General features: G+C 45.2%; 1 protein-coding gene across 4 annotated transcripts; it reads right to left on the bottom strand.

Annotated features, from left to right (window-relative positions):
• Nucleotides 1–27,700, bottom strand: agtpbp1 (ATP/GTP binding carboxypeptidase 1). 4 transcript variants are annotated; one of them, XM_084468602.1, is made up of 26 exons: nucleotides 27,574–27,700; nucleotides 26,571–26,633; nucleotides 25,231–25,361; nucleotides 20,406–20,473; nucleotides 19,192–19,255; nucleotides 18,807–18,953; nucleotides 18,265–18,396; nucleotides 17,931–18,024; nucleotides 17,728–17,765; nucleotides 17,060–17,268; nucleotides 15,407–15,584; nucleotides 13,846–13,940; nucleotides 13,421–13,540; nucleotides 12,391–13,151; nucleotides 11,968–12,051; nucleotides 11,666–11,755; nucleotides 11,383–11,531; nucleotides 11,086–11,173; nucleotides 10,675–10,819; nucleotides 9,995–10,145; nucleotides 9,351–9,531; nucleotides 8,838–8,967; nucleotides 8,360–8,491; nucleotides 6,422–6,598; nucleotides 4,449–4,609; nucleotides 1–2,260 (listed from the first exon to the last, which is right to left on the bottom strand). In XM_084468602.1, exons 2-26 carry the CDS (start codon nucleotides 26,600–26,602, stop codon nucleotides 2,077–2,079), a joined length of 3,741 nt encoding a protein of 1,246 aa, XP_084324728.1. In that variant the 5' UTR covers nucleotides 26,603–26,633; nucleotides 27,574–27,700; the 3' UTR covers nucleotides 1–2,076. The 4 variants fall into 4 exon arrangements, with proteins under 4 accessions (XP_084324728.1, XP_084324730.1, XP_084324729.1 ...); XM_084468604.1 differs by having other exon boundaries at nucleotides 1–2,257; XM_084468603.1 differs by having other exon boundaries at nucleotides 13,421–13,537.
• Between the last annotated feature and the right edge of the window lie 128 nt (nucleotides 27,701–27,828).

Below are 27,828 nucleotides of genomic sequence, written 5' to 3'. Positions count from 1 at the left end.
TTTGTCTACACTCTTTTTGAAATAACTCCTACAAACACGACATGTTGTGTATTTTACAGAGCAGCAAGCCAACAGCTTTGACATTCACATTTTATTTCCCATAATTTAGTACCAAGTTTCAGTGCATTTTTATTACAATCAAATTAGCCGTTTGCTATTTTATCTTATGCCTGCAAAAAAAAAAGTTTCCCAAAATAAGGTGGACATAAACATTCTAAAACATAACTTTATAATTGAGTACAAAGGCAAATACATTCATACGACAGCGTGACATTATGTCATCAAATAAATAAAACCTTTTATAATGAATGCACACACATAAATCTAAAACAACCGCCATTTAAATAAGGCAAACATGACATTTACCTAAAACACAGGGGTTGCACACTCAAAACCAATGTAAATTAAATAACTAGACAAGTAAACATAACATAAATTAGCCATGCACCAACTGTACAAATGCATTAGGAAATTGACCTATAGAACTCCCTCCATTAAGAAAGCAATAAAATACTACAGCTAAACCAAGACTTTTTACTCTGGTTTAGAGCACCACCTTTTTGTTACACACTGCTCCTTTACAAGCTACGATGATAAGACAGAGTATAAAAAAAAAAAAAGCTTATAGTGTTAATTTCAAAATAAAACATCATATACTTATATTCGCTTTGGTTGGGCTACTGGTACTTTAAAGTGGATGAAATGAGGCGCACGAGTGGGATACTGTTTCTGTTCGGGGAAAGTGAGCCTCTATGACATAGGTATATAGCACCCCATGCATTGTGCACCTAGGCTGTACAGCTTTGATCGTACCGTGTCGATTGTTTGGAAAACGTGACCAGTGTGTGTATGTATACTGTACATTTTTATCACTACCTACTTTTTTTTGTCCTTATTCAGACATTTTTAGCGGTTGCGATCCAACATATAATACATCAACAAAAAGCGGAACTTCCTCGTGTTAGGTTTGTGGTATACAGCTGTACGTGTGGGCACGCGCCCTTACTGTGAAGTACCATTAAGACTAGGTTTTGCTTAAGAAGTGGAAACATTCTACCGAGCGAGTATAGGAAACAACACATTTTTTCGAGTAAGTTGACGCACACGACGAGAGAATATGGAGAAGGTGAATCCCATGATGTGCCACATTCCAGGAGACGAGGGTGACGACAAAACAACCACACGGGTAAAGTTAAGAGATGATCTCATTCAACGGGATCTCAGTGGGTATGTTAATAGAGTATTATTCACGTTTAAGAAAAGGCATCTCTTTAAGTGGTCCAGTCATCCCAGGGGCCTCAAGTAAAAAAGGGAGGGAAGAGAGGATTACAGAGTGAAAGAATGAAAGTAGAACGATGAAGGATTAAAAATAAGAAGGTGGGGGGGGGAGGGGAGAAAAGATTGGAGGAACGCACACTTTTTATTTTAAACGACGGGTGTGATAAAGTGCAGGGCGAGCGTTGGAGGAAAGGTGTATTAATATGAAGGCAAACTGGTGAGATTTATCAGTCAGGACAGCCAGCGGGTGAGGTACACACTTCCACAATAACTGCAAAAGCTGGTTCACACCTAAAACAAAAGTAACCCCTCGGCTCCATACAAGCCGGAGCTGCCCTGCTCCCGTGTCTTGCCTGACTGCTCTAGACAGATGCGTGCCGGCCTGTCTTCTACTGCCTTAAGTCAAGACGGGTGAAGCGTTGGGATCAGGTAGAGCGTTAACAGTGACGGTGCCCGTGGTTTGGTGTGGGTTGGTTTGAGGACATCTCAGAGGCTACACGCGGTGTCCGAGGTCAAGGCTAGGAGCAGTGGGTGAACTGTAATGCATGAGGAAGCTTTTTACGCGACGAGGTGACACTTCCGGGGGGGGTGAATCATTCATTCATTCATTCATTGGAATGCACGGAGCCGGGCGGACCATCCGACTCTTAACTCTTACGACACGGGAGAAGGGGGCAAGATGTTCAACCAAACCCCCCCGATTGGGCTTCGACGTGTCGAACAAACCACACCCACCCACCCACCCATCCATCCCGACACCAACATACCAGCAGTCGTGGTGACCCGTTTTCGCTCTTTTTATTTTTTGACGTGGTTGCTCTCGCAGTCCGACAGCTGCTCCAGGTGGACGGGGGCGTCCTCGGGCTCGTTGCTGGCCTCGTTGTCAGGGTCGGGCTCCTCGTCGTTGCTGTCGGCGCTGTAGTCCACCTCCTCCTGGAAGGACGGCTCGTCCTCCTCCATCACGTAGGTGGTGGGGCTGCTGCTGGGCCATGAGACACAAAAGGACAGCGTACGCGCTTTACTGGGAACACTGGGGCTGCACTGCGAGACATGGTTGTGGCGTAATGGTTATGAGGAGGTCGCGAGATGAGACGCCTCGCTCAAGGACGCCTTCCGGGTAGAGTTCCGGACAAAGGAGTTTGCAACGGCGGACAATGGGGGTTCGAGGGGGCCTAGCCCTGGAGACTGACAGTCCTGTTCTTCAGTGTGGATTAAGCACATTGTGCTGCCACTGTGAATGGGAGGACGGAGTCAGGCTACAAAGCAAGATGTTCCACTCACCCGGGCTGGAACAGTCCAATAATAACATAAGGTCTGAAAACTGCACCCGTTCACGATGAATCGAGAACATTTTATTACAGTCTAAAAGGGATATACTGTGATATCAATACCAGAATTTAAAAAAACACTGCACTTAAAATGTCCAATATAAAACAACCGAGAAAACAATGCGACACAAACAATTCCACCCTGCTAATGGAAAAAAAAAAAACTAGCATATATTAGCATCGGGGAAGCTAATAAACAATGATTGTGCTCTGTGTCACTCCTGCGCCTGTTTTCTTCCCTCTGGATTCATAATGGGTAAATGCTTGCTGGTTGTTGAGGTTTTAGTGGCTTTAGTGGGTTTTTAATGGTGTTAATGGTCTGAAATGTGATCCCTGGGAAACAGTCGATCAGACACTGACCTCCCAACCCTCTCCTCTCATGTATTTGAGGGAGAGGGAGGGGAGTGGGTGGGGGGGGGGGGGGGGGGAGGGGGAGGGGAGAGAGAGAGAGAGAGAGAGAGAGAGAGAGAGAGAGAGAGAGAGAGAGAGAGAGAATATCTCTGAGTGTACAGTGAGTTCATTTGTTTTCTTTCTCTGAGTGTGTTCAATCTTTTTGTAATAGCGTCTGTATCTGTAGAGAGCACTCTTTGCTATCTAGATTATGATTCCACTATAGTCACACACGCACACGCGCACGCACACACACACACACACACAAAACAACCCAAACCCCTTATAGGTCCCCACATGATCAGCTGCATAAATGATAAATGAATAAAATCGATGTAAGAGTACAGCAGGGTAGAGACAGAGAGTGCGAGAGAGAGATAGAGGCAGAGACGTGGGCTATTAAGTGGTGTTTAGGACAAATGCATCCTTCCACATCAGGCTGACGGAGGCCTTCTGGGCAGAGGGATCTCAGAGGAGCTGGGCTGAAGTGTGCATAACCGGTGTGGTCAGGACCTCCGTCCAAACCACACGCTACGGTGGTCTTGGGCTGTGGTAAAGTCGTCCTGAGTGTGTTAAAAGTAAGTACAAACTTAGCTGAACACCAGCTTGTGATGGTGTGTGTTTATTTGTTTTGATATATGCTTCATTCAGGAGAAGCAGGTGAGCAGAAACATGTCAACTGAACTTCTTTGTCTGCAGTGAAAAGGTACTCATCAATGACAAATGAATGACGTGCTGTTGTGCGAAACCTAAACTCTTATTGAATAAAACGGTGTGAGATGGTTGACAGCCTTCATCTGTGAATAGTGTCCAATAGCCCTGCGGGGGATGACAGACAATTAACCTATTCTTGCAAAGTCTTGGCTGCGGCATCCATGGGCTTCACAGATCCTCATTACACACATAGTTTAATGACACTAAGCCTTCTGACTGGCATGGGAAGACAAACTCCCTGGCTCACCCCACACAAACAACCATGGGGCAAACGAGGAGAAGGAGACACTTGTGTGAGGGGGATCTGCTTCCTGGCTGGCGTGGCGCTCAACAGGTGCCGAGTGGGCGTCCGCGGAATGGCAATGAGAGCAGCAAACCGGGTTGTTTGAGTCCAGTCTATGGTTTTCAGTGCATTAGGTGATTTGGCGTATTAACCGGGCCGTTTGTCTCAAGTTGAGATTTAAAGTGGAGGCTTCCAATTTGCTATTACAACGTTGCCGGTTTAGCAGATGCTTTTATCCAAAGTGACTTCCAGTGAATCCAGGGACCGGAAATGATGGAGCTAGTTGAAATGGGGCGGGGGGGGGGGGGGGGAGGGGGGGCTGCACTGTTTGGAGTCCAACACGACTAGCAGCAATCAGATCACCCTAGCATCTACACATACTGTAAACATGGCGCATTTAGTGCTCAGCTGTCTCTCTGGTGTTTTGGTGCGTGGGGAGCCGCTGGTCTCCTCACCTGGTCACTTTGGCGCGGGTCTCCATCAGGTCACTCTCCACGTCCAGGAAGTGCTGCTGGTTGCGCAGGCCTAGGGGTGAGGTGAGCCTTTTCAGCCGGAGCAGGGCCAGACAGAACTGGGCGCCCATCTCCTCCAGCTCCCTGGTGCCAATCTGGAGACCCTGGAAGGGGGGGGGGGGGGGCAGCAGACACACAGGAGCATGAGCGGGACACGCATGGAAAAGCACAAGCATGTCTGTTATGGGGTGCATGCTGTTTCAACGGGTGAACTCGCCGAGCTGCCACGCAGCAGGGGCCTACTGTTGTAAAATGGTTCAGTGTCCATCTTTCATGTACTGTACATGCGTGCCACACACACACACACACACACGCAGGGACTCATGCACACACACACACACACACACGCATGCAAAGACAAACAGACGCACGCACACATGCATGCGCACACCCACATACACACAAGCATGCATAGACAGACACACGCATACACGCACGCACAGTTTCTTAGCACAATCCTCTTAGGATGCCGAGAGGGAACGTCAAAGCTCTACATAAGCGAACTCATATAGAGAGGCTCTGGGAACCTCCGGGAGGTTCCTGCACATCTGGATAAACAATCAGGAAGGACAACAAGGGGGATAAGCAGAGGTTAGGACGGCCAAGGCCTCCGCAGAACACTGCCCCTGGGCTTGTCAGATGTTGATATTGGCGCTCTCAAATGGTCCAACACCACAGTGCAGGAAAGAGGGAAGTATAGGAAAAAAAAAAGGAGAGGAATAAATGAATGCAAAGAGATAAATCTTAAAAAATATTCTGTGGTTCCACGGGCTTCCTGTGTGGCGTACACAAAACCACATCCATGGAATAAACAGTTGCCAAAAAAAGTAATGGTGTCGTGAACAACAGGACTAGTCATGGGAAAATGTAATACACTATTTCAAATAAAACAGGACAAAGCCTCCCTACATTTGCACCATTGTCTGAAATGGCTCTAGGCTTTAACGAATTTCGAATGGGAGCATTGCCTTCAGAGGGACCCAATCATGCAAGAGTAGTGTGTGGGAAACAGAAATGAAACCGGTATTGTTCATAGGTATATTGTTGATAGGCTTCAACAATATACCTCCAGAGATGGAGGCACAGAAAAATCGTCACGTGAGAGCAGTGTGTCACACATACACAGGCAGTCACGCACACACTGAATAATCGGTAAAGAGGGACCGACATTACTGTTGATATCAGCACATTTTCCACCATGCTGAATAATCGAATAGCCAGAATCTACCTTGCCTTTTGAAATATCCAATTCATTTTCTGCTGTATTCTGCTTCCTATGCAGTGCTATGTTATTACTGGTCCGTTTGAATTCAGTTTCAATCAATCACAGTCTGTCGTCGTTCACACAGATGCTGACCATTAATTATTTATTTAACGCAATCAATTAATGATGAACCAATCAGCTGCCAGTGAAATGAACAGTGGAGCCCCTTGTAGTTCTAGTCAGGGTAAGTCAACGGGTGATTGACCTGGTCAGAGTGCTCCACCTTGTGGTCGTTTTGTTATTCAACAGGCACTCTGTGGCTGAGCCGTGCCTTTATATACTCATTTATGCCACACACATTCCTTTACACACGTACAGCCATCTACACAAGCACATCCATCTTCCCACGCAGGCATCCACACAAGCATGCTCTCACGTGTCGATGGATTTGTATGTGTAACTGCATGCAGGTGTCTACACACAGATTAATCTCCGCCACACACACCCATCTCCAACCGCACACTAATATACACACACACACACATCCATCTCCAAACGCACACCCGCCTCCACACACAAACACTCATCCCCACACACACACACACACCCACCCACAATTCAACACACACACACACACACACACACACACACACACACACACACACACACACACACACACACACACACACACACACACACACACACCCCTCACCTTGTATTTGCCCTGGTCACAGCCACACAGCGTGCTCTCCATGGTGTAGCTGCGCTGGACCCCGATTTCCCGCCAGACGACCACGCGGGCCGTGGACTCCTTGGAGCGCTCCACCACGAAGCTGCAGCTGCCCATGCTGAAGGCGGAGGCCATCTGGGACAGGATCTTAGGCAGAGTCTTGGGGGGAAGGGGGGGAGACGTCTGGACGTTAGATCGGGAGGAGGCAACGTGTGCTTTTGTTCAGACGACACGGAAGGCTTGAGACTAACCGAGCACGTTTGCGTCACCTCGCGTTTGCGTTTCCAATATTAATTTGTGTGAGTCACAATTCAATATGAAGGTATAATTAAAAATACATGTGGGGGGGTGATATTGTTTCACAGGTGGCAGGATATTGCTTACGGACATAGGGGAGAGCCCATTGAAAGGAAACAAACCACTTCCCTCATCAAGACGGATGCTGGGAAATACCAATTAAAATCAGCCTGTGGACTTAAAAGCATGCAGCGCAGTCCATCCCACAGCACCAATCATAACACTGATGTTCATTGCATTACAATTTAATTGCGCAAACATGATTTAATATTGACAAAAAGGAAAAAAAAGTTGGACCAACCTATTAGAACTGTGAACATGACAATTTCTGTGACAGTGTCTCAGGTGTACCGATTGTGATGCTAATTTCAACACTGAGTTTAAAAAACAATTTCATTAAAGAGATTATCCCATCTTACCTACCGGTGCCCACACTTTGTAAGAGCAAACCAAGCTCATATGCGGTCACTCTCAGAGTTTCAAAATGCATTTAGTTAAATACCGTGGACATTTGTATTTTTCTATTACTATTACAATTTTCTCAACCTTGATAACTACCACTGCCCTTACACATACGCCAATCTCAAGGTAGGCCTCTTCTACAGCTTCTATCACTGTCACCCTGGCCTTGACTCCAGCCATATCATATATCAAGTATGCCTGCCTGTTTACTCTGAAGGAAGGTCTTTTTCCTGTGGATGTGACGGCCACAGGGTTGCCTCTGTTGTTGCTGCTGTGTGTAGTCTGTGCACGGGGCTGGTGGGCAGAACCAGCCAAACCACTTGGCGGGATGCAACTCACCTGAGCAGGCTTGGCTCAGGAGCCTATAGAGCAGCCCTGGCAGACTGGCATTGGCTTGCAGCCTGACATTTTGTAGCAATTGGGTTTGGGTGTAGCACTTTTAACATTTACTCACATACACTTCTCCACATGCACACCCACTGCACACATACTGATCTACTGACAAGCACATGTCATGAACTCAACACCTCAACCACCCGCTCCAAACACCTCCAAAGCCCCAAACCCCACACCTCAGGACTATTGTTGTTTAAACCTTGTTATTTATTTCATTTTCATTACCTCAGGAACCTCAGCACATTGGCACATTTATACTCATAGTCATATTTATTTTTTAATGCACAAGTCACTTACAAACGGACAGTTACATGTATATAGTATGTTATCTTTATTCTAATTATTTATAATATATTTATTATATTTTATTTTCAAATTGGTAAATTTATTTGTATATATACTCTTGTTTAGCACTCTCTTTTCCCACTGTACTGCTGGTCACTGTGAATTTCTCCTAAGGGGGATTAATAAAGGACTATCTTATCTTATCTTAATGCATTCTTTATCCTTTATTAAACATTATGTGTTTAATTCAAGTCTACGGTGGCCTCCCTCTTGTTATGCACACCGTTGAGCCAGGTTGTAACAGTGCATGTTCGCGAGTGTACGTGCGTGTGCGTGTGTGCGTGTGTGTGTGTGTGTGTGTGTGTGTGTGTGTGTGTGTGTGAAAGAGAGTGTTGACATTGACAGTGTGTGTGTGTGTGTGTGTGTGTGTGTGTGTGTGTGTGTGTGTGTGCGTGTGCGTGTGTGTGTGTGTGTGCTCACCCTGTATCCCAGGTCTTCATGCAGATCGCAGGAGGAGGTGCTGATGTTGGACTGCCACACGGTCTCCTTCACACTGCAGCCGTACATGAACACGTTCTTCTTACGAGAGTGACCGTGGTAGTCACAGAAAACCTGCGTTATCACACACACGCACACGCACACACACACACACTCATCAGACTGAAAGTTTTAATAGACTGGCTGCTGCTCATCCTAAATCAATACTATATCGAAGATGGGGCCACTTATGCCAGGAACGCATGCCCTCATGGTATTGTAAGGGCATGTTGAGTGTCCGTCGAATGGCATATAATTATTTAATATTCATTCATGTATACATTTAACACCTATACATGATGAGACTGTAATATATATAAAAATCAACACTGCTTCCATGGGATTTATGGGTAATGGTGGAACATGGAAAATCCCGGGCAATTCCAATGATTCAAGAGGAAAAGCAAATGGTTTTTTTCACCAGCGGCGCCCTCTGTATGTGAGCGAGGTACTGCAGCAGGCTCTTGGTGTGGTAGATGGTTGGGTGGAGCTCATGGTTAGGGTTCTGCCACTGGCGGTTCAAATCCTCCCCGCTCAGAGAGCAGCGGTGACTGCAGGGCGAGAAGAGCAGCGAATGAGAGACAGCCAGAGTCTTTCAAGATCGGAACGCATGGTGGAGAAAATCGATCACGACACATCCGTATTAAACAAGTTAACGGCAGCCTGCATTAGGGGCGATTGTGTTAAATCATTGTTGCGCGGCAGGTTGACAGTGAAGCGTTGTACCCTGTGTAACATATTGGAAAAAAACGACACAGAAGCAGCAATTATGTGTCAAAAATAAGACACGCTCGGATGGCCGAGGCGTCACGCCCCCAACGACGTGTCTGTAATGAAAAATGTGAACCTTGCGTGTCCCTATTTAAGCCCCCGTCGTAGTTGACATGAACGCGTGATGCTACGACGGCGGAGTGTACGCCCCCCCCCCGCTCACTTTCCGTTGATGACGCCATCCGGGTTGAGCATGGGGATGATCTTGAAGATGTAGGCCTCTCGCAGGTTGTGGGCCAGCTGGCTGGAGCCCATCAGGAACTCCAGTGTGCCCTTCATCACCCAGCTGGCGTTGGTCTCCCCGGGATGCACCCTGGCCGACAGGAAGATCACCGGCCGGTTCCCTGGAAGCGGAGGAGAAGGGTGTGACTCATTAGGACCGTGTCCATTACATCATTAGGCATAAGCTTTTATCCAAAAAGAGTGAGTTCAGTGAGTTCAGATACACATCGTTAAGGGGTTACAGGGTAATGGGTTAGGGTTAGGCATCTTGCTCAGAGATGCCTACAGATTAGTCTGTAGGCATCTGGGGATCTAACACAAAACGTGTAAAACTTGATTAAGCGATGGATAAGGATAATGTTCGTTCCTAATGCAGCAAGGAGCAACGAGTGTAAGATTGTACTCTCTTACAACACTCCATTACTGTTCCAATAAAGCAAGTACAGAATTAATGAGATAAAAAAAAAACGGTCAGTGAATATATAAATATAAACCGTAAACAAAGCACACCGGAGATATTTAGCCTAACTGGCAAGATTAAATTTTAGGCTGTTTAATGACAAAGACCAACACTTAGGTACTTACTGAACTGACAGATGTGGTCGTTGGAGGTGGTCTCGGGCATGGCTGTTATGGTGAGGAGGGGGCAGCTGTTTCCTGCCAGTGTCTCACACAGGACGTCCTGTCTCCAATAGATCTGAGGGCTTCTCAGGTCCTCCAGCTTGGACAGGTGCATCTTCACCAGCACAGAGAGAGAGGAACGGCGAGGCGAGCGGGAGAGAGATATATCATTTGTACGATTGCCAACTGCAAGGTGGTGAATCACAAACAGAGCACCACTTTAACCTGCGGTTTCAATAAAGACGTCTCGTGTGATTACAGACTTCAGACAACCTTTTTACCCACTCGCTTTATTAAGCATCAGCGTCTGCGTAATGTCACAGATTAATGACACAGCATTGAACTCTTGTGAATTCCACAGCAGGCTGCGGAAGCACCGCAAGCTGAGCAGCATGATAGCTAAAGAGCCTCAAGCATCTGGTAAAACAGTAGGGGTTACATGCACACACAAGCGCACACGCACACGCAGACGCACACGCACACACACACACACACACACACACACACACACGTGCGCGCACACACCCCCACACATATCCACAGGAAAGAGACCTTCCTTCAGATTATACAAGCATGCATACTTTAAATATAATATGGCTGGAGTCAAGGCCAGGGCGACAGCGATCGGTATGGAAGAGGCCTACCTTGAGAGTGGAGTATGTGTAAGGGTAGTGGTAGGCAAAGTAGCAGACGTCGTCCTTATGGCTGAAGTTCATGGTGAACGTCATGGTGTAGTACGACTTTCCTTTCTGGCCGCCTGTGGCAATTGAACTCCTGGAGAAATGGTTTCTGCAAGAACCAATTGAAACCTTGCAATCAGGCAGTGTGGAGTCGCATTTAGAAAGCATCACAACTTTTACATATCCGTATTATAACAAAAACTGTTTAGTTGTAATCCAATCGAGGGGGGAATTAAGTGTTCACAATGCAGCTACTGCAGCCATTTACTCGCACTCAAAACATATCTGAACTACGTTCAAGTTGAGATGTTTCTCAAGAAGCGCAACGCAATAAGCTGTGTAGGAGCCAAGGTGAAAGGAGCCAAGGTTCCATACTTGTAGTAACAGATGTCTTCTCCTGTTCTCACCCAGCGAGGCTTGCCCCCAATCGCCTCCTGCACAGAATACATCAGTACCTGCATACCTGGGTGGACACACACACACACACACACACAGACACACACACAGATACACACTTAAAACTACAGTTCACCAGAGTACTTGCTCATTTGATGTAGTGTGTATACTTTAGTATAGGGTAAACGTCATGTTTTGGGAGTTTGCTGTGAATCAACCAGATGTATCTGACACACACATCAATCATAGACAGGGCTTTTCCAAGAGAGGCCTTACCGTAATTAAACTGGCTGTTGGACTTCTCACAGTTGATGATGTTGAAGCGGTAGTCTGCTCCAACGTGCATCCCGCTCACCTCAAAATAGAACCACTGGTGATAGTGGTTACTGTTGATGTCCGAGTTGAGCACCAGGTCATACTCGTGCCTTCGCATAAAGAAACACTGTTCAGTAACCAAACACCAGCCAGCAACACAAGAGCAACCATCCTTTTGACACACACACACACACGCACACGCACACGCACACACACACACACACATTATAAAACAACAACGTACTGCCTGACATGGATAGCCTTTCTGAGGTTGCCGGATTCAAATTGTGAGTTGAACTTCAGTGACTCGCCATCGTCAGCAATCACAGGGCCACTAGAAAGCAAACAATAAATCTGTATTAAGGCAGAGAAGGGCACTGCAGAAAACAGCAACGGCTGAATGCATTTCAAATGAAAAAAACATTTTAAAATGTCAGATTGTGGCTTTTACAACTAGGGGTGTACTTCATATGCACAACACATCGTAAAGATTGATGACAAAGCTAAAGTGTTCAGAGAATAACGGATGAAAACATTCAAACTCACTTAGGAAGGTCCAGGTCATAAACGACTTTGTCCAAGATGTCATAGGGATGAATCAACCTCTCAATGTCCTGGAATATCTTTGCCCTGCAACGGCACCAGCAGAGAGTCGTTAGCACATACATTAACCACAGCCATCTACCTTTTTGAGCGGTTGCTTTTCTCTAAAGCGATGCATAATGAAGTCAGATACAGGCACATTTAGCGGCAGGTAGGGGTTAGGCCTCTTGCACAAGGACGCCAACAGGTGGACAGAGGACTTGGGGAATCAGACCCGGTACCTTTTGGCTGGGATTCAGCCACCCTAGCCACTACAGTAGCCCACCACAGTATGTATTCATCGTGTTGCATCTCCGCCTGTAGAAGGCGTGTGTGAAAGGAACCCCCCCCCCCGGTGCTTGCACCTCACACACAAGAGCGCCTCACCTCTGCACGCCGTAGACCCTCTCCAGCAGTGGCTCCCGGAAGGTGGGCGCCACGTGGCCGAAGTAGTCGGGGTACGCCACCTCCGAGTAGCGGGGCACCGAGGCCGTGCCCTTCACCATCTCCACGTACAGGTCCGGGTCGTGGAGGGGCAGCAGCAGGGCCGTGTCGGGCACCTCCAGCAGGGGGCCCTCCTCCTCGGGGCCCTCCGACCCGCAGTCCGACCCCCCGGCGCTGCTCCCCCCACCTCCTCCTCCTCCTCCTCCGCCGCCGCCCACGCTGCGGCGTGCTGCGGCGATGCCCCCGACCAGCAGCGGGGACTGGATGTGTCTGGTGGAGTTGACTGGGGACTCGTCCACCCCTCCTCCTCCTCCTCCTCCACCGCCGCCGCCGCCGTTCAGAGGGCTGTCCGCCTCCAGAGCCACACGCTCCAGCACGCGCACCAGCTCCTGCTCCAGGCCCGAGCCCCGGGAGGCGGGCCGGGCCCCGGGGGCCACGCCCTCTTTGGCTTTGGACTCCTCCGTGAGGTGGATGCTGGCCAGTTCTAGAGGCGGCAGGGGGGCGGCGGCGGGGGCAGGGTCGGCGGCGGGGGCGGCGGGCGACGAGGGCATGGCAGGTCTACAGGAAGAGGGAGCCGAGGGGGGGCGGTCCTCCTCGCCGGGGTCACGCTTGAGGGGCGCGGCTTGGACCGTGGGCACGGTGATTGGCCGGGGGGATTTGGTGGCTGATGTGGTGGACGTGTTGGCACAGTCGAAATCGTAGTCCTGTAGCGATGACATTTGGTTCATCTTGTTCATTGTTTTTTTGGGGATATTTGGGATATATATGTTTTATATGTTTTCTCTTTTTGAATTTCTTCATTTTAACCATTTTATATACACATTTAATGCTAGGTAGACACGTCTATTATAGAGATTGTAAAAAAGAGCGTTGTTAATTAAAAGTTGAGGTGAATGAGAATGGAATGGTCCACTCCCGGTTTGAATGGATACACGCACGTTTCCTCCTCCTCCTCGTGGGGAACGCCACTGACCTGGAAGTCCTCCGACAGCTCCAGGAAGAACTTCTCGTACGCCCTCAGCTCGTCAAATGGACGGCTGTGGACCTCTCTGGGCCGCAGCTTGCTCAGGTCCGTCTCTATGTCGTCGTTCTGCTGAACCACAGAGGATTTAACTGAGACGAGTGAACCACCTCTTTGACCCGACGAGTTTCAGAACTGAAGGAAACTCTCTTTCTGCTATATACATTGAATACATTGAATACTCAATCCTGTTACGGAATACTTCACATTGCTTACAGAGCCAGGTGCATCACACAACCTTGACTCCTGTCCAAAGGTCTCTCATCTCACAGAGAACTCAATAAATGACCAAGCAGAGGGCAGTTTTAATTGTCTCTCGAGTGTGAGTGTGTGAGTGCGTGCGTGCGTGCGTGGGTGTGTGCGTCTTTTAGTCGTACCTCGGTGCGACAATCCTTCTCGTCCTCCTCGTTCTCCGTGTCATTCTCCATGTCTGCCTCCGTCTCCTCATCGCTGTCGTCCACGACGTCGTCCACTACGAGCACAGACACACACACACACACACACACACAGGTAAACACAAACACTTAAAACACACACACATTAACATTTCCATTGACACCAAAGTGGTGCATGTGAGCTGTAGGGTTATTATGGGTTATTATGGGTTATTATGGGTGAGTCACTGTGCTGTGACAGAACGGGAGAGGGCCAGTGAGCGGGGTTGGATCGTGAGCAGCCATGACACAGAGCTTAGCTCCTAATCCAAAGAGAGAGAGAGAGAGAGAAAAGATCTACGCAGAGATGTAATTCTTCAAATATTCCCTTAGATGCACATTATCCAATTCCGTATTCATTCCTATTCTTGGGTTACAATAACACAAAAAAATTGATTGTGTGTCCACCGCTTCTTAAAAGTTTCTTTCCTGCCCATTTTTAATTGACTAATTGTCAAGTGCTGACACTGTGAGTATGTCATCACAAGGACATGAGGGATCGGCGTGCTTGTCACAAGATAAATCCTTTAAGTTCAGACGAAAACATTATTTGTTGGAAGATAAAATGAAGAAGTACATTGCTTTAATATTGTTTACACACAGTTAGTAAATGACCCCCCCCTCCCCCCTACATGATCTACACTCACAAAATGTCGTCATGTCCTTGCCGAGACACAACAAAGGAACATTTACTGGAGTTTGCAAACCCCTGAACACCTGCATGGCTGGCTCAGCGATGGTGAGCTCATTAATTATACAGACATTGGAGCACCTGGAGACTGGACCAGGTGTCGAAAGGGTCAGCAGGGACAGACCCAAAGCCAGCCGTGATGGCACCAAACGTTATCATCAAAACTACAAACAGCTATCGCTTGAGAGAAAATGCAAATCCCCCTGACGAATAATCACATCACCACACAAGCTGTGTGTGCACTCCAACAACGGCCCGGGGTGCAGAACGCATGACAGCAGACAAATCAAACACCAACAGTAAAGCTTTTGCTCCTTGCTGATCCACGGGGATCGCGTTAGTTGATAGTTGGTGGAGTTGAAATGCCTTTCAAAAGCTTTGGTTTTCTGAACCAATTTTAGCTCTGGTCTGCTGGTCTTCCTCTTATTAACTCCACCTTTTTATTAAGAGTTCACCTAGAAAACGGTGTAGATATTTAATCAGAAACAAGGGTTTATTTCCTCAGAAACATTTTTGTTAAATGTGGATTGTCAAATTGTCAAATAAAATTAGGCCCTCTCTGACGGTTCCCCTCTGCTCATCAGGATACGCGTTCACAATGCAGCATAAGGCAAGTGTGTCCTTTTAACATGCCCATGTGTATGCCTTTGGGAGTGTATGTGTAGTTGAATGACTGAGGGATGAGTGCATGAAAGGGAGTGAGTGAGTGCCTAAGTGAATGAGTGAGTGAGTGAGTGAGTGAGTGAGTGAGTGAGTGAGTGAGTGAGTGCATGAGTGCATGAGTGGATATGCGTATGCCATTGTTGCGCCAACCTCCAGGCATTTGGCTGTAGATCTGTGCCACAGGGCCCCCTGCGGGCACGTGTGGTAGTGGGTAGTGAAAGGCCGACTTGATGGTGGGCAGAGGCAGGCGGTTCTTGGGAAAGCACTTCCTCATGATGAGACTGGAGGTGTTCACCAGAGGGTCCAGCGTCCGCACCGGGAGGCACTCCTGGGAACCGGACAAAATACAGGACAGGAAGATGAACAACAAGACTCGAATGCTCATTCTTAAGTGATCATCCTTGAAAAACATTGAGGTTGAAGAAAGGCTTGTGGTACTTATTCAGGCATGGATTAGGGTTGAAGAGCGGGATGTCTTCTGTTTTGAAGACCCATATTAAGTAGGGTATGACAGCAATATTTTTAAGTTCAGTACTGTACCTGGGATGATGTGTTCCTTTGTATGTACTGTATGTGTATATTATGATGAATTGAGGCGTAATAAAAGCTGATAAAATATAATAAGATACAGATTGTTTGGTTTATTGCTTTGTTTTATAGATTTGACCTAGAAATACATTAATTCTTTCACTTAGATGGTTTATTATAAAATACACAAACAGGAACATAACAATAGTCAGCTTTATTACTTTCCTAAATCTCCAACAAAAGTAAATAAGATATAAGTAACATTGTACGCCTGGGTGACACTTGTCGTGTCTACGATCGGATCTCGCAGATCCAAGCTCAGACTTGACAGACAAATGCGGCTGGATCTGTGATCAGATTTCTTGTTCCTGGTAAATATTTAAATACTTCCTGGGGAAAATGCTGCTGATTGCCAAAAGAGAGGCCTCTGTTCTTTTCCTTAAAATGCTACATTTTTGATGCGCCGGCAACAGACGTGCAAGGTTCAGGAGAGCACAGAAGACGTTGCTGAGAGGTAAAGTTTCATCGTCTACATTTAATTTGACCTTCATCGCTGCAGGTCATAAATTAAATGAATTTCTAACATGAAAGTTACTTTACTTTGTAGCAGAAACAAGCATTCTCCTCATGCATATAATTCTCGAGGTGCATTCTTTGGTTGATTTGATGGTCAAGGTGGTATCCTATCCATACCGGGAGGCTTGATTCAAGGCCCGGATATGGTGGTAATTACATAGCAAGTAACCTGTCCACAGCGTGCACACAAGACACTGCTACCAGATCCGATCACAATGTGGGCCAGACCTCCTGTGTGATCTGGCGTATCGGATCCCAAGATCTGATTCATGAGTGTCCTGACAATTAATGCATCTCAGCAGGATCGCTATTTCAATACGACAAAAATCACATTGAAACCACGAAGGGTAACCGCAGCCCTTACTTCTTCTAGGGGACGGTCTAACTTAGCTATGCATGCTTAGAACAGGAAACAGTATTAGCACTCAGTATTGAAAATAGATACGGCGGGTCGGATAGTCTAGTGCGTTTGACTCCCAGCCGTGAGTTTCTGGGTTCAAACCCTACCTGTAGGCATCCTAGAGCAAGATGCCTAACACCTACCTGCTCCTAAATGACACAAAAAAGTACACTGTAAGGCGCTTTGGATCAAAGCATCTGCTTCATGACTAAACGGTACTAATGAACAAAGCAATCTCTATCATTGATGGATTACTGATCTATTTTTGACAGCAGGAACGACGTGGACGTGGCGCTTACGGTGGAGGTGTTGTAGAGGACCCTCATGCCGTCGGCCTCGATGAAGGCAGTCCTGCCGCACTTGATGTTGGTGATGTTCCTGAGGCTGGCCAGCAGGCCCTTCCGGATCAGCATGTGCCGCTGTCGGGTGTCGTTGCGGTGCCAGTCTTGGTAGGCGAACAGCAGGACGGGGACGTGCCCTCTGTCCACCGCACGCCGCGCGTTGGTCTCTGCAAAGGAAAGAGGAGAGAATGAGGGAACGTTGTATGGCGGGCAACAGTCGGGGGGGGGGGGGGGGGGGGAGGGGTGGGAGTGTGGACTGCCTCACCAAGAGCCAAGGACTCTTACTCATTTTGATAGATTTTATGCAACTACAAAATATTACTTTTAAAAATGTGCTTGTTTGTTTTGGGTTGTCAAGTGTAATCTAAGTGAATAAAGAAGACACATGCTTCAGTTTGCATCATTCATGATCATTAAGGTTGCCTGTCAGGCGCCGGTGTTCGTTCTCCCGCATTAGGTAAACAAGCATCGAGATCATCATCAATGGATCGTTAGCACTAGCTGTTAATCAAACAGAGGGATCGAGGTGACAAACTGGGACAGGAAAGGATGCCGGTGTTAAACGGACGGCAAACAAACTAGTGACAGCGAGGCAATGGATCATTAGTGGCGTGTAAATAACTCACTGGATTTGAGGAGGGCTCCCAGAGTGTCCAGGGCCACCCTGTTGATTTGGGACACATGACAGATGAGTTAGAATGAAGGACGAGCAGACACGGCGGCGGCGGCGGCGGCAGGTCACATGCGACAGGAGACGACAAAAAAGTACCCGAGTGGCTCTGGGCATTTCCGCAAGGACGGAGTGTTTTGTAAAAATGTGTGGCTTTACTTGAGCAGGGTGGTGTTCTTCTTGGTGTGCGGCCCCACGATCTTGAACATGAGCTCCACCGCCCCACTCTTCCCAAGAGAGATGGCGTTCACCGCTGCACAAAAGACGCACACATACACTTGAGAACTCAAATAAAGAAACACTTCTTCTTCATCGATTTGCAAGGACTCTTGGAAGGAATAGTGGATCTGATGATCTGATTGACCCAAAAGAGGAAGTAAGAAGAAGGACAGGAACGTAATTGATCCTAATCAGACTTCACACTTCTCTATTACACAAAAACAGTCTGTCTGTCTGTCTGTCTCTTTTAATCGAGTCTTGCGGTTCGGCTTACAGTTGGAAGAGTAGACCCTGAGGACTTGCAGGCAGGGCAGAACCAGTTTGGAATTGAGGAGGTTCTGTTTCAGTAGGTTGACGGTGACATTCAGAGCTCCAGTCAGCCGGGCCTTCACCCCAAACTTCCTGTCTGTGGAGAGAAAGAGGTTGTCAAGCCTGTCATGTTCACTTTATATGAAGCCAGGCAAAGACTGAGAGTTTTATTCAATATCAGTTTGAAAGTTGTCTCAGGCTGGAGGTCATTAGTCAACATAGCCGTTAATATTTCGCTGTCATCAACAGCATGGTAATTAAATGTTTTTCATGTCCTTTTAACCACAATTTTGTGATCAAGGTTTGTCAGATAAAAGTTTAAAAAAATCCCACAATGGAGGTTATGTTTGTAAAACATAAAATGGCACAATATCATGTCATTGAATATTTTACTGAAACAAGATCACAGAATTATAAATTCATACCCTAGAAAATGTATACCTTTACATGAACTTAGGAGGGGACTTTGGTAACCTAGGCCTATGCTTATGCATGCTGTTGACATACCTTTTGGTCCCACTTTGGCCAGCAGGGAGTGAAGCTGCAGCATGAGTTCCTCACTGGGAGGGGACTCTTTGCTGGCAGAGATCAGCAGCTTCAGTAAGATGGCGGTGCCCCCCTTGGACACAAACACCGCCACCCTGCGCCCTCCGCCTGCCACACACAGAGCAACATTCAACACTGTTCATGGTGAATGTAAAAAAATAAAAATAATAATAATGGACGATATTGTTATCTCTTTTTTTATTAAAATATTTTTTGTCCTGTGTGGCTGTAGTCAAGGGTAGAAACTCTGAAGTCTTATTTGAACCACACACACACTTAAATAAATTAAATAAATGATTGTCGACTGTAAGAAAGGGGAAGTGAAATGTCTGGCACATGATCTTACCCACAGTAAGTAGCTCACTGAGGATATAAAGAATGTTTAAGGTGGTCTGCAGATCTCGGGAATTCTGTCAAAAAACACACAATGACAACATCCAATGAATGAAAAAATAAAATACAATTATTATTATTCTTCTTTAATAACGCTACAAAAAGAGCTGTGTGGAGGAAGTCAGTGGCCTTGGGCTCCACTCTTGGTCCAAGTCTGACTCGGTTACAGCAGAACTACAATGTAAAGCAGGTCATACCCTAGACGATCCATGGAGTGCCACGTCGGGCAGCGTCGACTTTACTTCTTGTTCAGTGTTAATGTAATGAGTGGTAATGAATGGGGCTGCGACAAGGTTAAGAGCAGTGCTGGAGGTTATAGAGCAGCGGCGGTGTGTGAGTTCTCATTAGGAACACGACCCGTTTGAGTTCCAACGAAGACACACTGCTTTGATTGTATGGGGGTGCTTCAAATTATCATAAAACAAAAAAGGTTTTTTTTTGACATTGTGCAAAGTTTCAATTTAATTGCACTGCAGCACTAGCGCTATTCAAGAGCATTCAAAGCAATGCCCTAGTGAAGATGTGGGAAGGAAAAAAAAAACAATCCTAACCGGAGTATGTTACCTAAGTAACAGCATGTTATTATTAGCTTTTTTTATATAGGAGGAGCGCGAAGCGTTGGATCGTGATGAAAGGAATGTCGAGGCGTGGGAGGTAAAAAATAAAAAAAGGACCACCTATGCAATAAAAACATTTTACAATTGATTTTAAGTGAGTGAATCTTTTAAAATTACACTGTACATAGATGGATGGTACATGGCAAAGGAAGGCCCATACTGCGACAAAGGAAAAAGGGCTGTGACCAAATGTGTGAGGGGTGCCACCAGTGTATTGAGCCCTGCATTAAAGCCATCGTTTAAGGATCTAGTGATGATTCTGTTTCCAGGTCAAAATGGATGTGAGGTGCAACTTTGACCTGCACAGAATGAGTACATGGACCATAATGAGATCAAGCTATTTACACCACCAAGTGCATCGAACGATGATCTGAGTGATCTAGGTTTCTTAATAGCATTAAACTCTGGGAGTTAATGCAAACGCTTAATTCAACTAGGGTTTTCACATATCAGATAATAATTTGAATGATTCCTTCATCCGTATTAATATTATTATGATTATTGGCATGCATGCATAATGAATGATTCAGATTATAATGCTCTCACAGACCTCCAGGGAAGCCAGGATGACCTCCATGCCAGTTGAGCCTTTGGACATCACCTCCTTCTTGGTCTTCTCTAAAACACACAACATTCGCAGTTGATTATTTTTCACACATGTCAAACTTTACATACTTTACTTGTCATACTATTGATGTCGAACTTCAGACATACAGGACCTGTTGTGGAATGTAGAAAGCATTTTTAAATATATCTACTGTGACAACTTATACTGTCACAGTAGATATATTTATATCTAGTAGATATATTACTACGTAATACTTACACTTCCAGTTATTTTTATGACACTAGGTTGTGCAGCATTATACATTTTTATTTTGACATGAACATCCACTAAATGACAAAATATAATGTAAATGTATTGTATGTTGTTGGACTTCAGTCTAACAACAGATAAATTCAATCTTTACACATGATACACTCAATAAAATATAAAAAAATACTGTAGATTACAATAATATCATGGTCAATAAACAGTGTTTATTATTATATGCAGTCCCACCACCATGATCAGTATGTACACCAGCAGCTCATATACCCATAAAGTAAGAAACTATTACATTTCGTCTTGGCAGAGCTGTCCCAGTAAACACCTTTCACAGTTATACTGGGGTGTCAAAGACGTCTGAAATGATTTCAGCGCTTCATTTGGGAACTTGTGGGCCTTACTGAACCAACGCTGTTCAGCTGGGCTCTCTCTATCTCTGCCATTCTCTTCTACCCCTCGTTGCCTATCTTTCTCTCTGCCGATTCCTTGTTCTGATTGAGAAGCCTGAGGCACCCACAGGTCCATGCCCCAGCATCTGCCTTCAGAGCTGTGAGGCGGTCTAAATATGAGAGAATACTGACTGCCTCTGCACAGGCCCGCATGCAGTATTCAACACAAAACACCACCGAAATGCCAAGACGATAACTACACAGACAGATTGAAACTGACAATCACAAGTTTCTGAATCAATATCAAAGAGAAGAGATATTGAAGATAGTCTTCCCCAATAGCCATTTTGGCTGCCGATGCTGAACAACAAGACATTACCTTTCGGTTGTCTACAAATGTAGTGAGGTATTTAAACCTAACGATAAGGTGCAGAGTCGAGAAACAAAACCATAGCAGCATTGTTGCCTGTTTCTGTTGCAAAGCAACCATGAAACTTCTACCATTTTACCTTTTTTTTTTTTTTTTTTTCATCTCAGGCATCAAGGGCGCTCGGTCAAAAACGCGAGAGGAGTTGACTGCACCAAATCAACTCAAAATCAGCGAGGAAAACTTTTGCTTCCCATTGATTTGACGCTGAAAAAATTGTCACCCCAAGATGTTTAAAATGCTGCAATGTTAGAGCCATTAGAGTCAAGTTTATACAAAGACTTTATGTTCCGAGGCTGGTGAGCAGTGTTTATGTTCCAAGTTCCAACACGTCCTTGATGAAAATAAGAATTATATTTATGTTCCGGTAGAACAAATCCATATTTGTACAATAAATTGAATTGTACAAACACCAACAATTCAGATCTAGAGGGAGCAGTATCTTTTGATTTACAGGGCAGTAAGGCAGTCAGAGCTGCAGCCATTGCTGGGAGAAGCATGTGGTGGTTCAAACATAGATCTGCAATGACACGTGACTTGTGTGTGTGGTAGTTCGTCTGAGAGATGTGTGCACCCACACACACACAAACACACGTACGTACGCACGCACGCATGCACACATTCACCAATCCCAGGGAGGCTGGGATACTGCTGACCTCTAAGAACATTGCTGTCATACCAGACTTTTTTAAGCTCTTCAAAACAAAATTACATTTCAACACTGATCCTCCAAGCCAAAATCTAAATCCCAAGAGATCATAATCATGTTATCTTATGAACATAGCAAAGAAGCCATCTTTATCCTTCCATTGCCTTCAGAATAAGCATTTCACCCTTTCTTCCAATCTCTAAAAATCATCCATAAATTAGCTTTAAAAGGGTGTATGTGTGTATGTGGGTGGGAGGGGGTTAACAGCATGTGTTTGGAAAGCAGGGTGGGCTTTTTGAACCAGTGCCCTTGAAAGGGGTAATGTTTGCTTTCAGAGTTTTTTTTTCCCACACAAGCAAAAGGTGGGTGATAAAGCCATCAAATGAAACCAGTCAATGTAACTTTAAATGTGACAGTAGCGACACAAAAGTGACAAAGTTAATGTTTTGAACTGTTCTAGAACCGACGAGCACAACGTGTGTTGATGAACAGAGAAACTTTGCAACTATAAATGTGACTGCTTTGTATATTGTATGCAATATAAAAGTCTCAAGTATAAAATATCATACAATCTCAGAGGTTCAACTATGAATTCATTTGTCAGTAAACTTGGATCAGAGTCAAAGGACTGGAAATCATTTTTTTGCAAGAAACAGGGTATTAAGCCTTTGGATATTCGGTCAAAAGAAGATGACCAACAATGATGATGGTGGTTACCTGATGAATCTTCAGAGACCAAAGATCCCCGGTATGTCCTGGTGTAACTATACTCCATACCTCAGCTCAGTCCAAGCTCAAGGATCAATTGCCTGCTGGTTGGTAAACTGTCAAATATTTTGCAAAAAACGTCCTAGGCTGGTGTGTCCACAGCCGTCTTTACACAAGCTGACACCAGAGTAAAGAGATCAGGGGTACAGTGTCAACCATGTGGACCTTCCTACATGCTATGGCAAATATAGACCACTCCTTAGGGGAACCGGCAACTGTACAAGCTAACTCCCCTCCCGTTTCCGCTTCTAAACTAAAACAATGATACCAAATAAACTAAGACCCAAAAAGAGACCAACACAGAGTGAAAAAGATAACAACATGTAAATCATGTAACATGTAAAACGGAGATGTAAATCATAGCCCAGTTCAATGATGCTACTAACGCCCTTGCCAGACACTCCTTTAACCCATTAACCAATAGTATCCCTTCTCCCTGTCCCTTTGCCAATGTCAATCATTCCCTCCTGGCATCTACAATGTCCTGGGAGTGACTCAACCCAAGAGGCCGGGTCTGTAGTGTGGAATTGAGCTTAGCAAGGCCTGGACACGAGGGTGTATCGTTACGCTGAACAGGTTCACCCTCCCTGCCTCCTCACCCACGCACACTTCTTTGGCTATCCACAACTACAAACCATTAGAAACTGAGAGGAGAGGAACAGCTGAGAGACCCTGATTGAATGGTACGCAGCATTAGATGTTGGATGCAAGATGAAGATGAATCAAGATGTCAGTCTGTCAGCAGGGTTGCGGCCTTTTGATCATTTCACATATATTCTCATCATGCAGACTTCAACCGATGATGCAGGCCGGCAAAGAACAAGGGAGAAACGGGAAGGAAATGCAATAACTCAAGTGATGATCTCATCGTATTTATAGATTAAGGCTGGTCATTTGTGGCGGCCACTTCTCAGATTCCCAAGCAAGCTACGAAGCAAAGTAGAGGGCCAAAGTACAATGTTTAGGATTATAATGACAAGTGGTAAAATAATTCAGTAACAGATTTTCCAAACGAGTTTTCCATTGCACACAAAAACTTTACATTTTGTTACCATAAAAGCGAACAGATGCATTAGCACAGGGCCACCCCTCAACAGACAATAGCTTCACAGACACAACTCGGCCTACCAGCCAACTGGCCGCCAGCCTATCCCACAGAACTACTCCACATAACAGACATGCCCCCTGCCCAGCCCTCCACTGCCCTCTATTGGTCAATTACAGAGGACATGTTTAGTGAGATTTTTAATCAAAATCGACTCTATGTAGACAAGGGAGGAATAATCTTCCCTTGACTGTGAAAACATTTTAGACGTGTAAGTCATTATCACCATGTTATAATTATTAGGAAAGTGGTCCCATCTTCCTTCATCACATTTTGGTTTCATCCACAAGCTTCTACCTCGACCAAGCACGATGTAAATCAGCTGAATGGAAACAGAACCTCTACACCCTGTAACAAAACATCTATGTAATGGTCTCATATCAGAGAGGCAAGTTAAATGTTGATTTTGCTACTTGGTTTTAGGAGAATTAAGTGATGCTTGGTGTAGTAAGTGTCAATCACTTACTACACCTTCAGTGTTTCCCACAGACCAGGTAACAATGTGTGGTTTTTTGCCGGAGTGAGTCTCTGTAGAATCTTATAATGCTTACATTATAACAGGGTCCGGGGGTGGAATTGTTGACGTGGGGGGGGGGGGATTGTTGTGTTGGATTGCGGGCGGACGGGATTGTTGTGTTGGATTGCCGGCGGACGGGATTGTTGACGGGGGGAAGGGGGGGGAGGGTTGGTATGGGCTTACGGAGTTGTTGACGGGGGGTGGGGGTGACAGCTGCAGCAATTTAGCGCTCGTCCGAAGCAACGAGAGATCTAACGGCTATTTTTCTTTCTTTGGCATGACATTTGTTGTGAGAGCGTGAGATATTTATACTTAAAAATCTGAAAATCTAAAAAAGCGGAATCAATTTGTGGCGCTCGTTGTTGAATCTGTGCCGCTACGCCACACATTGGTCTATGTATAGGAAACACTGACCTTTAAGTAAAAAGAAACAAAGGAGAATAACTACTCGCTGATGGTGAACAAATCTGAACTGGTGTACTGTAACACCTTATATTATCTACCATCAGCTTTTCCAACATTACATATAGTATAACATTAGTATAGTACAGTACAGTATATAGTATAACAGTATAGTATAACATTGGCAGATAAGTGTTTGTGCGTGAGTGCATGCGTGCGTGCGTGCGTGCATGCGTGCGTGCGTGTGTGTGTAAATATGCATGTGTGTGTGTGTGTGTGTGTTTCTAACCCTGTGTCTGTATGAGGTGGAGGATCTTTGCAGTGAGTTGGCGTGCGATCTCTGCCTCCGTCATCATGGACTCCCTACTCATCCTCTCCAGTTGGCCCAGCAGCATCAGCAACCTGGAGTTACTGGGTACACTGAGGACGCAGACACACACACACACACACACACACACACACACACAAACGCAAACACAAATATTTTATACTGAATGTTATTGATTTTGCCCCTCTCAAGTCAGACTGTATTCAGTGTTAGACTATGGAATTAAATGATATAACACAAAATAATGATGGAATGGTATTCCAAGACTTTCAACTATTTCCATAGTCTGCTTTTATATTTTCATATCTTTAGGATAATGTTGTGCATGGGATTGTACGAGTGTTCAAGGCTGAGAACATATCCCTTAAAAACATGCACATTATGGAGAGAAATTCTATATACATCTCATATGCAGAAGATATACATAACAAGGCTGCAACAACAAACATGTCTACATTACACAACATAAGATTGGATGCTTCAAGTCCAAACTATACTAAACTAAATATGTCGTTAGGGTTTCCCACTGCATCGATATTTTAAGATCATCTTAAGCAAAGGGTGATCTGTAACTAGTTGGCATAGCAACCAGCACCATGGGAAACCAAATTAACCCCAAGAAAGCTACCCAGTTGAGCAGAGTTCCATGCAAAATGTCCTTATAAAGACACAGAATGGGTAGGTTGTTGGGGGTAAATCAAGAGAGAGAGGGAAAAAATCCCATAACATAAAAAGGAAAGGAAAACATAAGAATAGAGGGAAAATAGCTTAGCTATAAAACATTGCTTGCTCTGCAGCCCACTCCATAGGCTGACATGGAATTGTTAACTTACTTTGTCAGGTATTTACTGTTTAACCAGTTGTTACTTAAACACGAATAGTGAAGGTCATAAATAAAGGTTATTTTAGTACATATGCTTTTAAATAGGGTTTTTATGAAATAAGAACAGGAATAGGTTATATTTAATAACTAATAAAAATGTGTCATCAAGTGAATACTTGATGACAGGGCCAACATGTAAACGTCCAAAGTGAAACTTCTGTTATTGTCATGAAAGATGACAGGATATAACTTGAATTGACAGAGAAACACACGTTCACACAACACAAAGCACAACCCCGATAAAATAATGAAATGGAGCAGGGAAGATACAGTCCCAGTGAAGTACCCGTGAGAGAAGAAGCAAGCCTAAAGCAGATGGCTGTGACAAGCTTTTCACATCAACAGATACAAACTAGTGTGTGTAAGTGTGTGAGATCCCTCAATTTTACATACTTGTACTCAAAGTTTACATACTTACCCTTTTTCAGAAGTCATTTTGGGCTTGTTCATTTTCTTTCACCAAATTGACATGTTTTATCTCCTGTAAGAAAATACCAATTAAATCAGTATACCTACAGCCTCAAACAGCCATACAAAACCATTTGATAAGTGATAAATCAGCCATACATATTGGCCTGTTATTCAACGGTTTTCACGCCACTGTAGTTTATGGCAATCTCTAGAATAGCTTCGAGACTGTAGTGTCCCTCCACTGGTTTGACGGAACACAAAGGTATTCGTAATACATACAATACAAAGGTCTCAGATGTCTTCTAACAAAAGGGCTGTAGACAACGTCATTAAGACCGTGGGTCTAATATAAACAAAGCCTAAACAAACGTTGAAAGCCGCGTCTGTTTGAGAGACGCATAAATAAATGCCCTGATCAATGACTTATTTATACAAAACGTTACGTTAATAGTCGCTATTTGCACGGTGGCGTACATACAGCGTCAATAAAGATACACGCTGTTTACTAAAGAGACAAAGAAATACAGGCGCATCGATGATAACAGATGAGTCATACACCATGATGTAACATTAGCTGTTAGGTTAGTGTCAAACCAGTTCAAATGGACAGTTCAAATGGACAGATCAATGCAACCGACCACTGAGCTAACCATTTAGCAACTGACCCCCATTTATTTTATTCCAATGGTACATTGCTCTAGCTGCCAGCTCCTGCAGAAAAAGATGGCCTATTTAGCTGCATTCTGCACCATGCATCCCAAGAGAAAATGTGTTTATTTAGCTATAAATAGCAAAGCAACAAGGGGCATTGCAAAGCCCAACACAGTTGCTGCACCTGCTCAAGTCACCCATTCAATAACGTCCGCTAGCTGAGGCTAACTAGCACCGCGTCCGTCCCACTAGGAATGATAACAATAACCCCTTACGGCTGATATGAGATCAATAAGAGTCACAGAGCGTTACGTAGAAAATGGGCAAATAACAGTATCGGGCATGGACATCATACGAACCTCTATGTGGAGGAATTGTTGTCCCGTAAAGGGCGAACCAATTCCCTGATAAGGAGCTAGTGTTTTGAGAGTCGCCCGGAACGCCCCAGTGATGTTGTGATAAAACGACCCCTCGGTGTTCTGTGAGGGCTGTCAGGAGGAGCTGTCACCGTGTGGAGACGGCGCCAAAACAACGCGAGAACCTCCCGGTCCCCGAGATATGACGACTGGTTCAGTCACAGCGAACCGCAAATCCAAACATCCGTGAGCGACGCT

Source organism: Micromesistius poutassou (genome assembly GCF_964030765.1).
Source record: "Micromesistius poutassou genome assembly, chromosome: 5".
NCBI lineage: Eukaryota > Metazoa > Chordata > Actinopteri > Gadiformes > Gadidae > Micromesistius > Micromesistius poutassou.
Note: the sequence above shows the minus strand (reverse complement) of the source record. Positions and strands in the feature narration are given on the sequence as shown.